Genomic DNA, 17,370 nt, shown 5'->3' with positions numbered 1-17,370 from the left:
TGAACAAGTTAGGAGGTCTTTAGAAAAGTAAAAAACACAAAACATTGAATTCAAGAGGGGTTTGTTATTTTGATTTCTAAACGCTTCACTGATAACATTCAAAACACTCAAGTTCCTAAAGGGCAAATATTGATAGTTTCTCAAAGATGTCTCCTTATTTCTGCGTCAAGTGAGAATTTATCGCAGGTATGTTACTTCTAATTTTCCACAGGTATTTGTGTACTTTTTTCAATTGGTCAGAAAGATCATCTTTGGTATGTCAACATAATGTACAGTATTAGGCCAAACAGAGAAGTGTGAAAGTCAGGTGAATATTCAAGGAGACTGCACCAGTTTGTTTTTACACATGGGCCAGAAGATACTTTACTTGCCACCAAATAAGCAAAGTACATCTTTGATTGGTAGCACTATATTTCACTAAGTAACCACTAAATTGTCATCTCTCGCTAATTCTGGGTACGTGAGACCCACGGGTTTGACTGTAAAGCCCACTCTGCGAATCAGACAAATGCTTTCTTGGCGGCATTTAATTTGTTTACAAAGTAAATGCAAGGCCCAACGTTTTTCTAAGGTGCTCGCCAGTGGCGATGCTGAATGCCAGCATTGATTAAAGTTGGGGTTGCCAAATGCCCAGTCTATCAGGTCTTGATTCCACCTCACGCCTCTTCCTTTCCCCACCCTGCAATTCCTGTCTAGTCTTTCTTCACCTCATTCTTGAGAGTTCTGTTTCATATATTTTTTTATTCTTCCGTGTTTCCTGTCTTTCTATTCCTATTTATTTCTCCCTTTTTCTCTCTTACTTTGTGTCACACTCTAATTTGAAAATTAAGTCCCACTCCCCCCAAAACTGTCCACTGGTGTCTGAAACTGGAACAACTGGCACAAATTAAGCACTGCCCAATGGACCAAAGTGATTTGAGCTACGCATAGACTAGGGTCATAGCGGTTATCTGTCTACCAGGGAGATGTTGCCTGCAGCGTTGAACCTACATGGAGCATGGTTTGACTAAAAGTGCACACTCATTGCCCCAAAAAACGAAAACTCTTTTCTTTCAAATATATGTTATGTATGTAAAGAGCTGATGGGCCAAGTGATACCACATAAAAACCTGCAGATTAACTTAATAATTTATGGGTCAGATGTATGACCATTTTTTGGGGTTGCAAATGGAGAATCGGCCCGTTTGCGACCGCAAAATAGGTCTGCCCCATGTACAAACCCTATTTTGCGAGTCAGTAACCTATTACCCACTCGCAAAATAGGGTTTGCGACTCTATATTAGGAAGGGTTATGCCAAGGGCCTCCCTTCCTAATAGGAAGTCGCACTTCAATGTACGATTGTTTTGCAACCGCAATTGCGGTTGCAAAACACTCACAGTTTACCACCTACTTCAAGTAGGTGGTAAGCCACTCTCAAATGGGAAGGGGTTCCCTGGGGACCCCTTCCACTTTGTGAATCGATACGAAAATATTTTTTGAGAGCAAAAAACTTAAACAGAAACGTTTCATTTTTCTTTTTTAAATGCATCCCGTTTTACTTTTAGTAAGGGCAGCATTTAAAAAAAAAACTGCTTTATTGAAAAACCAGTCTAGACATGGTGGTCTGCTGACCCCAGCAGGCCACCACCCCGTGGAGTGCTAGCCATTCCCAAAGGGGTCGCAAATTGCCGCCGCCTCATGAATATTAATGAGGCATTCAATTTGAGACCCCATCATGAATTGCAAACAGTGCCTGAGACACTATTGTAAATTATATTTTGCGAGTCGCAAAGCAACACAATTTGTGACTCACAAATTGTAAGGGTCATACATCTGGCTCTATGACTAAAACCAGCACTTCTCCTAACCCTACACTCTACAGCAGTGCATTTGAATATGTTTGGCCGAGAAGTACAATGAGTGTAATGCCTTCTCTTCTATCCTTCCGAACTACAGATCTTCAAGGAGCTCCCCTCGTGGGTCCGGATGGATTACCTTTCATTGGATCTGGAAGATCTGGTAAACCATTGGCATCAGCCCAGGGTAAACCAATATTGAGTTTGGGTGGGAAGCCGCTGATTGGCCTCGAAGTGATAAAGACAACCAGGCTTCCCACCACAACACCTACAACTACCACAACAACCGCTACCACCACCACCACCACAACTACTACAGAGCCTACCACCCCCGAGCCTACAACAGTTCAGCCAACCACAGAAGAGCTGCTGATGCCCACGTGCCCCCCTGGCACCTCCGAGCAGTATGATGAGGAAGGAAATCTGTTGATGGGGCCCGATGGCTTGCCAGACTGCTACATTGAAGGTAACTCCACAACTTTCCCGTTGATGCAGGGCTGGGTGCATACATGTGTGGGACACCGTTTCATTCAATTCTATATCTTGATGACTTCTCAATGACAGCCAGTTTATGGTACATAATGTGACACAGAGCCTGGTGAATTTGCACCTCGCTTAATGATCCAGAGTGTTTTTTTTATCATTCTTGGCCTTAAATGTAAATGGTGAGATCTTGTAAATCCCATCAGTAGAGGTGCAGGGTAAATATACCAGTTATGCGTTGACTGACTGCTCAACAACGTAGCTTTTCCATACATAACATTTTTTAAAAAAAAGAATGATTATCAGGACCAGTGTCACAGTGCACTGATGAAGTCTGCAAATGGCTTTGCAAAATTGTCATCTGTGCAAAATTGCCTGTGCCGTTGTAATTAACGTTCTCTGGCAAAATATTTTCTATTATACCTTGTGACTGCCTTTTTAAGGAGGGCAGAAATTAGCTATCAGTGACAAAGTTAAGGTAGATATTAGCTTGACACTGCAGAACAAGCATCCTCTCTTTTGAAGCAAAATGGTTTTCTTTTGCTTCTTAAGCATTATATGTATTTCTTTAGGTATTTGATATAGCGCAAACGCTCTTCCATGGAGCATCTAAGTGCTCCACAGAGAATATTTCTGTGGCAGCAGAAGCATCTCCACAATTAGGTTAGGTGCAGAAAACACTATCGGGGAGTGTGTGCGATTGTGTGGTCGCACATGCATGTTTGTGTGTGTGTGTTTGGTGTCTGATTTCAACTGGATCATAAAAACCCAAAATATGATGGGCACATCTTGGCCCACTGAGATGGCCGAATAGTGGTGCTAATTAACACAACAAAATGCGCTGACTTCTGGGTCTGGACTATTAACATTTGAATAATGATTATTTTATACGATTTTCTCATGTGCTTGCTGTTAAGAACCCACATAAATGTTTTAAAATATGGGTGTACACACACAGAGTTATAGGCTCACCGAAAATCTGCCGAAGATTCTCCACTGTGAAAATCCAGAGAAAGTTTTTTTTCAGGGTGAGAATGTGGAAAGATCAACCCCAAACAAATGAAAGAAATGGGATTATTCCATGGGGAAAAAATCTGTCACCTGTGAAGAAACAAAATACATATATGTGCAATTAAGCTTTTTAAGCTTTACATTTCAGTTTGGGAAATCGCATACCTGGTAGAAGTACAATCCAACATGAAAGTAGTACCTTAAATTTGAGTGCAATAAAAAGATTGAACAATTTTGGTCTAGGGGACAGAGATTCAACATGAGGATTTAAGGAACCTAGGAACACATTTTGTAATGTAAACGGGATGTTACATTGAAAAAGTTGTAAACATTTAGACCAGACTGATTTCTAAAAGCTTTAACATGGCAACAATTATATAGCATGTGTAATAATGAAACATTTTCTTTAAAGCAATACCAGAAAAAGATGAGGCAGAAGCAGAAAATGTAGCCACTCCTTCTGGTGTGATGACAACTCTATGGTAAATAAAGACAAGCTTTTGCAATGCAATAGGTCTCGCATTTACGCGAGTTTGAGCTATTGGAATTGTAAATGACAATGCCTTTCATTTAATGTTTGGTTTTTTAAACATAACTAAAAGACATTGGGCCATATGTATGAAACTTACGTTTTGCGATTCTCAAATAGCGATTTTTAGAGAATCGCTATTTGAGAATCGTAAAATGCTATGTGTGTAGGATTTGCAAATAATTTTGCGAATCCTACATATTCCTTAATTGCGAATCGCAAATTGCCATTTGTAATTAAGGAATACCTCCCCATTCATTCCTATGGGCCTAGAGATCCATAGGAATGAATGGGGAGACATTCTCAATTTGCGATTCTCAATTAGAGAATCTCAAATTGAGAATGTAATTTCAAGGGTGCCAGGGTGTCAGAAGGAAACCCTGTTGCACCCCTGAAATGTGAATGTGTGCACATGTGGCACACATACATGCCCTAAGGTCATGTATGTGCGCCACATGGCACTTTGAAAAATTCTTAAAAGTGCCTTTTCCAAAGAATTCGCAAATTACCACCAACTTGAAGTTGGTGATAATTTGAGATTCCTAATGGCCAAACTGCACTTTTTCTGGGCCTCATACATTGCATTTAAGGAATCGCAGTTTGCGATTCCTTAAATACAATCGCAAAATAGGGAATCGCAAATTTGCAATTCCTTATTTTGCGAGGCTGTTTTGCTTTCATACATACCACTTAGTTAAATTACGATCGCAATCGCCGAAATTCGCAATTTTGAATGATACATATGGCCCATTGTCATTTACAATGCTAATAGCTTAAACTCTCGCAAATGCGAGAACTATTGCATTGCAAAGGCTTGTTTTATTTGCTGCTGGTTAGTAATCTCATTAAATATTAAGATCTTGGGGCAGTGGATTATCCGCCAACTCTCTGCATGCGGATGCATAGAAAAGAATGAAATTAAAAAGCAAAAGCAAACCCATGGAAGTTTGTACGTGTTCAGAAACTCCGAGCAACATCCCTTACTTTGACGCTTGGTAAGTGGGGCATTCTTAAATACCGGACAAGTTATTTGGGGGCAGATTAGAGTACTATTTGGTTGGCTGTGTCGGCACAAGCTGCAAAACATTGTAGTCTGTCTTTGAGCATTGTGCTTTACCTGCACTCCTGTTACAGTTGCTTATATTCTTAAGTAGTGGACAGGGATGCAAATTATCCACACCGAGAACAAGAATCAATGGGGGACAGTATGGGGTTACCGGGATGGGCAGGTTTGGGGCTTGTCTTTGATGGCAGGTGTATCGCTAGTCATTGTACAGAAGGCAGTGCTGCTCTTTCCTGTGCGCACACAATAATGCATGGTATTGCCGCATATTACTGCCCTCCACCAAGCGATCATATTATTGGCTCAATACAGACCATTGTAAGCTCTTCCACTCGTGCTGCATTGCGAGCTTTTAACACGGCAGAGCTGTGTTTGTTTATTTTGACTTGGGAATGGGATGTTATTTATTTCCAGGTGATGCATGGGGAATTGTTGTTTTGCCTGGTACTGTTCTTTGCCGCCTGCTGAATGCATGGAGACTAACACAGGGGCCGGGCGAGGAAGCAACATAGGGGCATGGGCAGAGTTGGAAACACCACAGGGGTGCGGGTGGTATGGCATAACACTCTGTGGAGAACTGCAAACCTGCAATGCAAAAGTGCCAATCACGTGATACTGCAATCACAGAGGGGAAGGGCATGGAAAAGAATGAAGGGCTAATGATTTAAAGAACAAACAGTCCTATCGGATGCCCGCCATGAAGAAACAGGTAGAGCCAAAAGACTAACATCACAAGAGGCTTTAACAGTAACACTCTTTCAATTGTTAAAATATTATGTTATGTCTGTAATCTAAATGCAGGGGAAGTCCTACCTTCCCGTGAGCTGGCATACCTCTGGGGAAAGAGTGCTAGGGGAGTGGGGGCGCCTTCAGCTGTTCTGGCTTGCACAACCTTACACTGTACATGGGAGGGGCGGGTGTGAACATAGTAAAAGTTGCTACGAAGTTTAGGTGGGGGCGTTTTACTGCCAGAGGTTCCATGAATATGTTGCGGGCATTACCGTACAAGCAGCGAGGGGCGGGAGTGACGCGATTAGACAAGAATAACACAAACTACAAATAACTATCTGGAAGGGGCGGGAGGTGGTGTGTGAAAACTACACCTGGAGATTAAGTTAACTGCCTGTTGCAAAGAGAGGGCAGAAAGACAAAGTAGCAGTGACACAAAAATTTCACAGGGCATGACACAGCACTAGCCAAACAAAATGCTCTCTGAGTTAAATCGCCAGAAGCAGAGCTAAGCACACAAAGAAGGGACTGTTACTGAAATGCAGCAATTACAAAGCTGCATTTCTGATTGACACAGACAACAGCCAATAAGAATCGCTGGTTGTGCCACAATTCAAAGAATTTCAATACAACAGTTCTTTTTCACAGCGCATGCGCTGTCTTAAGCTTGCCCTATAAAGTGACTGGGTGATGTGAGAAGCCTTGGAAGTAGTAAACAATATAAACCATATTTCATCCCAAAATAGGGGCCTGAAAGTACTCGACAAAACAATTTCCCATGGTAATTCCAAAGAACTTGTAGTTCAACTCAAAATTGGAGATAGTAGGTTTCTATAGACAAGTCCAACTTTGCTTAATGAGATCAATAAAAACATCTGATACTGGTATTAATGGTTCAGGGTTCATGTGGTATGTCAAGACAAAACATTGGAAAAAACATGTAATTAATGTATAATCCTCTAGAAAGGAAGGAGACAAATGGTATTGTGTTTGTAGGTAATCAAAGATAGCAATAGAAGCACCATTAATCAATTGAGGTACATAAGTTTTAGCTTTTTCTTTCCAATGTTTAAAATAAAAAGATCTGTTACGAAACCTAAGAAACTTGTTATCAGATGGAGGAATGCAAAAAACACTGTTGAAAAGTACACTTATCAAATAACAGCATATTGAATAAATAAGGAGCACATTTTAAAATAGGATTTTTAGATATAAAGGTACAATTAGACATAACAATAATATATCTTACAGAAAAATGATGCAGTAAAAAAGTTCAAAAGGATCCATTGATCTATACTGATCTAGAAAATCATGAGATGAAGTGTAAATTTGTCTGATTAGAAAAGAGGAATAACATAATCTGAAATCTGGGAATCAAACACCACCTTCAGATTTTGGATATTTTATCTGAGAAAGTGCTGTAAGAGGGATTTGTTATTCCAAAGACATTTAGTGCACATAGAATCCAGTCGTGTAAATTAATACTTAGGAATCTTAAAGATAACAAGGAAATAGTATACAAAATATATGGGACAATCACAATTTTAATTGTGTCGAGTCTTCCCCACCATGATAGAAATAATGGGGACCAGGATGAAAGTAACAATTGTATTTTGGATTTCAACAGGGTAAAGTTGTGAGCAAGTGTGTCTCCTAAACTGGAGGAAAACCAAATGCCAAGGTATTTAATTTTTGAGGGACACCATGTAAAATTAGTATTGGAGAACATGTAGTGATAACAGAGGGAATTTAGGGGTAAGATTTCAGTTTTATTAAGTTCATAACTAGAAATATGAGAATATAAAGAGATTTTTTTTAAAAACTGATCCAGAGAATTTAGGAGATTGGATTTATGGATTAGAATTCATCGGCGTAGGCGGATAGATTGACTTCCAAAGTGCCATGTTTTTGCCCGGAAAAAAGTCTATTGCAATGGATCCATTCTAAGAAAGATTTCAAGCATAGGACAAATAATAGAGGGGAAAGAGGACAATCATGTCTGGTACCCATTTGTAAATAAAAATAGGGAAGAGAACAGCCATTGACTAAAACACTATCTGGAGGATTAGAATGAAGAAATTTGATAAAGGAGATACATTTTGGTCCAAGCCCAAACCAATGGAGAGAAGTAAACATAAAGTGGCAATTAATACAGTTTAAAGCTTTTTCAGCATCCAGGGAAGGAGCTGCAAGTGAAGATGTATACCTATGAGCTAGACTCACAATAATAGAAAACATTCTAGCGTTATTCAAAGCAAGTCGTCCCTTAATAAAACCAGATCGGTTAAATTTAAAAAGAAGAGGGACAACAGATTCAAGCCGAAGAGCAATATTCTTAGAAAAGATCTTACAGTCACAGTTGAATTTTGAGTCTTTATCTTGCTTACGAATGATGGTGAGCGACACTTCCAAAAAATAACCACTAGCTTTGGAGTCAAAAATAAAATAAATAAAAAGTTCTAACAACTTGAGAGCAAACAATGAAGGCAAAGATGAAATAAGTTCAATAGAAAACCCATCAGGGCCGGGCGCCTTGGCTATTTTCAAGGATTTAATAGCATCTAAGATTTCCTGAAGGATAATATAAGCCTCCAAATCAGAAAATGTGTCTGGATGGGAAGGAGGATGGGGAAGATCTTTACATTTTTTTTAGAGATTATGTGTGGGAGGGGGAGACATCCTTAGCATATACGTTTTTATAAAAATGATTGAAAAGAGTTAGATAGTTTAGTATTGGAAACTGATACCGAACCATATAATTCAATGTTAAAGGGCCCAACAGCCTTACATTCCATTTTAATTTTTAGATAATTACTAAGCATTTTACCAGCTTTATTTGGCCACTTTGATTAGTATATTGCAGGCACTAACAGTGGCAAGCTTATTATGGGGATATTTAGCATTAATTAATATACAAAGCTTAGTCGGAGATTTGGGGGTAAAATAAGCATGTTCAAGTGTCTTAATTTGGTGTAAAAGTAGGACATATTGAGCATTTTAACTTTTTTTTTCCTGGCAGAGTAGGAAATAAAGAAGATTCGAAATTAAGATTTAAAACATCCCAGCTATTTGCACCTGAAGTTTCATCCGAATTATTGAAACAGAAGAATTCTTGAATGAAGGTGATAGCTTCAGTAATAAAATGATTTTTAGATATTAGCGAAATAATTAGCCTTTATCTACCCTTTTTTAGAAGCAATATTTGAGATAACTAGGGAAACCGAAATTGGGGCATGATCAGATATAACAATTGAGCCAATTTCAGAGCACCGGAGAGTGGGGAGTAATGATCTAGGGCCAGATGTAGGTAATTCCGATTTACCTACTCTTAAATACCGAATCATACCGATTCGGAATTTAAGAGTAGGTAAATTGGAAGTAGGCAGATGTAGATCATTTTTATTTTACAATTACCGATTCTGTAAGATTCGGTATTTACCGATTCGGTAAGCCCATAGGAATCAATGGGAAATACCGAATCGGTATTTACCGAATCGGTAAATACCGAATCCTGGCAGGGGGAACGGGGTGTCACTTTGACACCCTGTAGCACCCCAATTGCAGGCTTGTGTGCCATGTGGCACACATACATGCCCTAAGGGCATGTCTGTGTGTCACATGGCATAGGTGTACATGCACAGATGTGCATGCACACTGGAATTCGGTATTTTACCACCCAATAGGATTGGGTTGTAAATTAAGAATTCCTAAGGGCCTGTGGCACTGCAAACTGTGCCACGTATATATGGATTAACAGAATCGGTATATTTACCAATTCGGAAAAATACCGAAGCGGTAAATTTACCGAATCGGTAAATATACCGATTCTGTAAATTCCGAGCCACCTACATGTCAAAGCCAAATACCGGTCGGTAACGGCCGAAATCGGCCGTTACCACCCGGTATTTGGCTACCTACATCTGGCCCCTAGTAACTAAAATGTAGTCAATTCTGGACCTTGTATTATGAACACTGGAGAAAAAAGAATATTACAGCTGATCGGGTGTACAAGGTCTCCAAACATGAAAGAACGGTCTAGAAGTAATTGCTGATGGAAATGCTTTCTGTGATTTATCATGTTTGAACTTATATTGAGATGTTAAATCCATGAAAGTATATACCAATCGGTTAGATTCACCTGCCAAGATGATATTACAGTTAGGAATATTTGCAAGTTTTACCTTTATTGAATGCGGAAGTCAGGGTCAGATTTAACAGTACCATAAATATTAAACAGGGTAAGAAGGTGTGTATAATCAATGACAACATGGGCCACCACCAATCTACCATTAGTGTCACATTCAGTGGAAACAACTTGCAGTATCAAAGTTTTATGGCACAGGATGGCAACACCACCTTTATGATCAACTGCTGGAGAAAAGAAAACCCGGCCCACCCATTGTTTCATTAAATTAACTGATTCAGAAGCAGTACAGTGTGTTTATTGTAAAAAAGTATTCTTTGAATTAAGTTTAGATAAGTGGGAAAGTACCTCTTGCCCGCTAACTGGATGTCCAAGACCACAAACATTCAACAAGAAAATGTTGAACAGTATGGGGACGTAGGACGTGACATACAGAAACAGGAATGACTAGCCGCAAAAACAGGACAAGGATACAAAATAATATTAGGAATAGATATAGGATGAAGACAAAGAGAAAGAAAGGAGTTCAAGTTCCATACCAGCACTCACCGAGAACAGGAAGGAAAAGAGAAGAGGGAGGAAAAAAAAGGGGATACATAAGGAAACAGAGAAGATAGTATGAATGAGATGAATGAGAAGATATGCAGCTTATTATCTTTTCCATATGCGTTTGTACTTTCCCTTTTTTCCTACGTCTGTATGGTTTTTATATCTAATTTGTGCGGGAAGGATATACTTAGAAACATTATTAAACATTATTAAAGTCCTCTCTGGCTTTGTTTTGCTACTGCTGAGTTGAAGTTAATAGCCTTGTGTTAGATGCAAATAGCCTAAGTTTGAGCAAAAAGAAAAATGTGGTGAGAGTTCATGCTGCAGACTTGAACTCAGATATTTTATGTATATGCTACAAACAGTGGAATGAAACGAGTTGGTGCAGTCAGCCAAGATTGAAATTTCAATTGTAATGAAATTGAAGAGAAGGAGGAAGATCAAAAGGAAATAATTTAAGGTATGTTATGTTAAATATATTTACAGAGCGCTCGATTACCCAGAGGTGTCCTGGCACTAGCTCTAGTTTAGAAGAGGAAATGACAAGGCAATTCCAACAGAGCCAGGTTTTTAGCTCATGTAAGAGATACAATATAACATGATGCTGTATAAGATCAAGCTGCAATATAAGATGAAGATGAAATACAAGATGGTGCAATATAAGTTCCAGATGCAATATCTATAAACTGTTTCAGAGGCTTTGGAGAAAATAAGAAAGGCAAGGCGCATTTTCTCGATGCTGGAGCTTTCTAAAGTTGGATTCTAGGATTGTAATCATTGTGGAGAAAGTGCTTAGTGCAATCCAAAGAAAGCAAAGTTTCCCAGAGAGTTTGCAACAGATAGATGATTAGCTGATGATACATTTCCTTTAAATAATTGTTGAATTGCAGCTCTTGCCAGAGCCATGATGGAATGCTTTTCATCAATAACAAATTACAACTTTCAAAATATATAAAATTAAATCCATTTGGTAGGTCTTTAAGCAGTGAGAAGTACCCAATATTTATTTCATTCAGAGTCATGCATTCATCACCACCTTCCCTGTGTGCACAAAGACCCTCATTCCCATTCTCGCATAAATTCCATCTTGAGTGCAAACTAATTTTTACGCCTTAGTAGAGATATCATGGCGATAACTGCACGTCCCCGTTGTTTGCATGCACAATTTTGGCCAGATAAAAACTGATACAAATTATATTGTCAAAATGCCTGAAATCCAAGTTTATGCATTTGGGAATTTGGGAAAAAAACGTGCAATTATCCCTTCAATTATCCATACTCAGAATGATACCCAAATTGAGTATCAGAGATATCCACACTCCATGGTACTGGTATTTACCAGGTGTGTAATTAGCACTCCATAAGAAAGGACTTATGGAATGAACCCCAAAGATTATGCAAAGAAAGGTTTGTAATGCCTTGTGGAATGGCATTTTGGTAGGAGAAGTCAGAAAGTAATGCCAATCTTTGTGCTGCTGTAGAAATGTAAGGAATGCGGGACACTTTTTAAATCATGGGAATGTCTGTATAAGTCAGATGTTTGGTAAAGATAAGGGGGAGACTCAAGGACACCAGAGACTAGTTAGAAGCACTGGGAAAAGAAACAAAGTATCAAGCAGCCAGGTATAAATTTGCTACCTGCCTCAATGTTAGTCTTATGGACTCGAGCAAAAGGCTTACATTTTGTTAGGAGGTATGTCAATTTCTTATGCAGGGAATATGAAGCACACTACGACAGTCCTACCAGAAATGTAACCTTAAGAATTATAATTAGAATTGAAAGAATCCAAATCGCCTCGCAAGGCAACTATTTTTTCCCCACAAATATAATCCACAAGATCTACTACACTTACATTTTACTGCTAGTGACAGCCCTGCTCTTGATTTACAAAACAGGTGTCTCAAAAACAAAATGTCTATAATTTTAATGTTATTATTTTTGCAAATATTTTCAAAGATTTCAATACTGTGGTAAGCATTATGAGGGGGGCAGACTATGGCCCAGTATGCCTCCCCCCGGGAGTTAGAGACAAGGTGGGCATCTGTAATTCTGTGAGCAGAGGACACAACAAGATCATATCTTGGTTCCTGAGGATCCACTGAGAAATGGGGAATCCTGAGTACTGTTGTCATTCCCCATTTGCGCTGGTATGCAACCAGACATTTCTCCTACTCTCAGCAGGCAATGTGTCTGGATAAAACACACTCTTCCAACAGAGTTCCAGCTGGACCTCTAACCCCGATGGGGGTCCGTAACTTTCATTACTGAATACTTTGGGAAGATCAGGCCACCTCTAATTAGGGCCTATGAACACTATAAACACCATCTTTCTCAAACGCTTCTTGCTAGACTTGACATTGCACCATTTCCTGCCATAATACTCACATCTCAGTGGTACTATAGTATTCTTCATTCAAGAATATGTTAAGCTCCTCTAGGTCCTTTGACTGCAAGCACTTTAAAGTATTCAAAGTGGCTTTGTAAATGTGAATGTAAATGTCATGGTACTTATAGAGCGCACTGTCACCAGACGATCACCTTGCGGTGTCGCCTATTCGGCTTCCTGCCGCTGATACTCATACCGCTGTGGGACCCCTCCTGGCTTTCCCTGTGAAGTGTCCACTTCTGGCCCCCCCCCCCCCCAGGGTGGAGCCAGGCATCCTGAGCGCTATTGGGGCCGGTGTGGAGGCTAAGCAAGCTATTGCCCAGAGTTGCAGCGTGGGGCCCGTGATTAGAATAGGCACCGAGGCGAGAATTACCAGGTCCGAGGAAATTGAGCCCGAGACCCCGCCGAGGCGCGGGAATCGAACCCTGGTCCCTGGCCAGAACTCTGCATCAGGGTCTGCCGCTCTAACCATTGAGCCACACTCCTCCACCACATCCAGACTTATCACTGTTACCAGAAAGGACAGTTAGCTTTGGGACGTTTATGGCTCTATCAGATGGAATTCTTGACTGTGGTTGGACTCTCACATTGAACTGATGTAAAACCCTGTTTATTTTTCTGTGCCTGTCTCAGTTGTAGAAATCTTTGCACATTAAGATCACTGCACCACATGCACTATCATTCTCTCGATGAGTTCCAATGTAGAATGTTTGAAAACTAATACACTTCGAATCAAGTATACCATGAGAGAATCCCTGTTCTGTGTTTCTTGTTTGCAATAACATGTTTTTTTCTGAATTATTTGAAAGCTATTTGTGAGTGATTGATACACTTTTTAGCAATGAAACCTACGAAATCTTTAGTATCTTGTACTTCTGATTAAAAGTAGGATGGGAAATTGCTACCCCCTGTGTAAAGGTCAGCGTGTGCAGAGCTCGGATTTATAAGTTATGAAGACGTTATCATACCCTGCAATTATCAATGTATATACTTAATATACATTACTTGTTAAAAGTATTCTAATATTTTCTTGTTTACGAGTTTAAATAAAGTATTTTTAATGCTATAAATAGTATACATTTCATATGCTTATTTTTTCACAATATTGTGTTTCATAAACGTTTGGTAGTGTACATAAGTATGTAAAGTCGATATTTTTGACACATTATTCTTGTCACAATATTGTTGTTCACAATATTATGCCATACAACCATCCCTTCAACAACTCCTAGCAGTATTTATGTATGTGTCTTACCATATCAGACCAATCGCTAGTCCATGCTTTCAGGTTCTCTTTAACTTGGCTTGCATGTATGAAGGGCCTAGGTGCTGCTGCTCATCCTTTTTGCTAAATAATACAAATTGAAGATATAAGTAAGAGCATTTTGAAAACTAATGTTGACCCCACCTTTTGCTTCTTTTGGTCTGTACTGCTGTGCTTTCTTGTTTTTTTTTATTGCATTTAGTTAAAAGATCAAAGGTGATATTTCTCACAGCAATGTGAAGTAAATATGACGGTGTTTCCAAAACCATACAACCTAAACACTACAAGACAATTGTACTAAATAAGATGCTGCATATTATTTGAAAAAATTAGGTATTTCTATTGATCATAATCATATTCAGTCATGGTACTTGGCAATGCCATCAAGAAAAAGGTGCCCTTTTTAGGTTTCGACCTGGCGAGGGGCTTGCCCCTCCCAGATCGAAAACTTTTGTCTTCAGTAGGGATGTTTGGACCGCCTCTGTTTCCAATTGGCTAGCTCCATAAATGGAGGCTAGCCATTGGGAGACAGAGGCTGTCAATCGCGCTTTCTCTTGAAAACGCGATTCGGGGGCGTTTCTGGTGCTTTTTTTAAGCCCCGCCCCTTTGTCCCGGGCCGCGCTGCGATTGGCTGCCGGCCCGGGACACCCCTGTGACGTCATTCCCGGGCCGCGCTGTGATTGGCTGCCGGCCCGGGACACCCCCGTGACGTCAGCCAATCACAGCGCGGCCCGGGACCTGACTTGTTTTTCTTTCTTGCTCGCTTCCTGCTTCGAGGTGCGGACCCCTGGTGATTGGTCTTACCTTATTCATCCGGTTCGCGTTGAGCATTCAGATTACACCAGGGATAAAAACAATGGGCAAAAACTGCGTGCCGTGAATTTCAAAGCAGGAGTGAGAGGAGAAGGCAGGGGGAGCGGCAGCAGGAAGGTGCCGCGCTCCAGGGGGCACGAGCGGGCAGAGGAGCAGCCCGCACCGGCTGGCGCCTGTGCCATTTCCGCCTAGCTCCGTGCCAGGTACACACCAGCCTCACTCCAGGCGGCATCACCTACCCGGGGGACTCGGCATAGGGACCACCGGCAGCTTCACCGAGAAGTACCAGCTCTTCTTGGCACCTGGAAAGTAAGGATGCTGCCAGATATCCCTCCCTGGGGGGGGGGGGCTTGCCCATTCCATCCTTGGCACGCATGCTTGTCCATCAGCTCTCCCATCTTTTTCCTTTCCGTGCATTCCTGTCCTTCGTTCCTTCCAGTGGGGGAGGGGGGCGTGACACCCATTTCTTCCAAAGAGATATTGGTTCGTGTCACCTTTCGATAGAGAGGCCTGCTTACCACCTCCCCCGCCCCTCCTCCTTCTGACTCATATGTGTATATCATCATGATAGGTGGTACTACGGGAAAGCCCTGCAGGGAAAAGGTCGTGAGGAGGGAATTGGGAAGGGTACCACAGGGCGAAGAGCGGAAGCTTCCCTGCCCCCTCTCCTGCCGACCTGCAGCCTGGGGAGCCCACCGACAGGGCGAGAGGGGGTGCTGGTGCATCACAGTTACTCGCTGCTCACCCGCCCCCTCTTCCCTGGCTGCGGTGCTTTAAGTCCGCGCTGCTGCATGCCATCCTTTTCATCCCCCCACACCTCCCCCCATCTACACTTCTGGAAGCCTGTACTACGAATGTTTAGTAACCTCGAATGGGTAGGCGGCCCAACTGGTCTATAAACAGAGAATTGCGTTGTGTGTAAACACTACGCAGAAAAGCCCCCCCCCGCCAATTTGCATGTCATGAGAGTTGTAATAATGCAACGCAACTCCACCATGGAGCCAGAGAATGGAGGACTGACGTGTCCCCTCCTCTCATTGCTCTGACGAGCCCGTGTCACCTGTGATCTCCTAGGAGGGCTCTGAGAGGATGGAACTCGCTGTGTGGGGGAGGGGCGCTGTTGTGGGCATACCTTTGGTATGCATGCTCAGTGGCCGGCTCTCCTACGCATGCCTGGTGGACGTTTGTGTATTGGGGTCCGGCTTCAGCCACTGTCTCTGTTAGAATATATATTTCCCACTGTTTACTTCGTAGAACGATGTGCTGGTCTGTTAAATTGTTAATTATGAGAACTGTCTTGAAAAAAATAACACTGTGCTGTGAAGAAATGTGTAAAACGTACGCACATAGAATGCACGCGCATACACGTGCACTCATTCAGTGTTCAACGTGAAATTGCGTGCATGCAAGTATTATGCGATTCTCACTAATCAATGAACATAATTTTGCTGAAAACATGTGCACTGATTTTCCCTGAGTGACAGTGTAAAGGGGATTGAATCAGCCTCCCCAACTTCTCTCTTTCGTTGGGTTGAATTTAGAAGGGGTATTGAGAAGAGAACGGCCTCCTTGTGGTAGCAAAACACTGGCCCCTGATTGCTTTATTGTTACTACCCACAGCGCAAAAGCGCGTTTCTATTTTATAAGCAGCATTAGTTCTTGCTGTTCAGTTTTTTTTATATGTACTTACCGTTCTGATTCATGCTGCCCCGAATCTGCTCTGGAGGGAGGGGTGGCAGCCCAGTGGGTTCACGCGCCTGGTGCAGGGATCTGTGTAGACTGCGCAGGGCACCTATACTTGATTTCACAAATAGCCGTCTCAGCCTCTTACATTTATAATCTTTGTACATAGAGACCATTTGCTGTGGTAATGGGGACACTTTTGTGTAAGGTCACATGTGCCATGCAACTGAGGTAGCAACACGTCACGGAATAAACACGTATTCTGGTTTATTCACTCTTGTACAAAGTGCCTTATATGGGCATTTACCTTCTTTAAGCACTCTTAAGTTTGAAAGTTGCATTTAATTAACATATGGAAAATAAGCAATTTGCCCAGGCTCACACAACGAGCCCCTGAAGTGCCTTTTGCCTCTGCAGTTCACCAGCAGCCTGTGACTGATCTTCACCCCTAGACATCCCTCTCATATCCTTAAGAATAGCACCCCTCCCCTAACACATCCACTGCTGGAGTCAATATTCGAACTCGTTTACAGTACTGGTGCCGCCTCTTCCCTATACAAAGATTGTTGGCCGCCTTAGGTTTACCAATGTGCTTTGTTACTCTTCCTTCCCTCACAGAGCTCTCACACCCTTGCAGCTTCTCCTCGCCCAAGGCATTTCTGCAATCCTTCCCTTCCACTGGACACTTTGTCATCATTTTTTTCTAAAAGGTGCATACTCAGTCACGAACTGCGAGACTACGCCCCCTCTGAATGGAAATAAAGGCAACCACGGGCATATAGTGCCTTGTTAGGCCGCATCAGTGAATAGCAGCTTGAGGCCTATCGAGGGGCAAGGCCTTTGCTTTCAGCACTCTCCATGTTAACTCAGTGAGCAAAA

The 17,370-nt window shown here is 41.5% G+C and overlaps 1 protein-coding gene across 1 annotated transcript in view; it reads left to right on the top strand.

Annotated features, from left to right (window-relative positions):
- Positions 1-17,370, top strand: part of FNDC1 (fibronectin type III domain containing 1) — a 1,317,427-nt gene that overhangs the window by 670,710 nt on the left and 629,347 nt on the right. The window contains exon 11 of the mRNA XM_078649203.1: positions 1,937-2,302. Coding sequence (XP_078505329.1) covers positions 1,937-2,302 — 366 coding nt within the window. The remainder of the gene's footprint in view (positions 1-1,936; positions 2,303-17,370) is intronic.

This window comes from Lissotriton helveticus, chromosome 6, assembly GCF_964261635.1.
Source record: "Lissotriton helveticus chromosome 6, aLisHel1.1, whole genome shotgun sequence".
In the NCBI taxonomy this organism is placed as follows: domain Eukaryota; kingdom Metazoa; phylum Chordata; class Amphibia; order Caudata; family Salamandridae; genus Lissotriton; species Lissotriton helveticus.
Note: the sequence above shows the minus strand (reverse complement) of the source record. Positions and strands in the feature narration are given on the sequence as shown.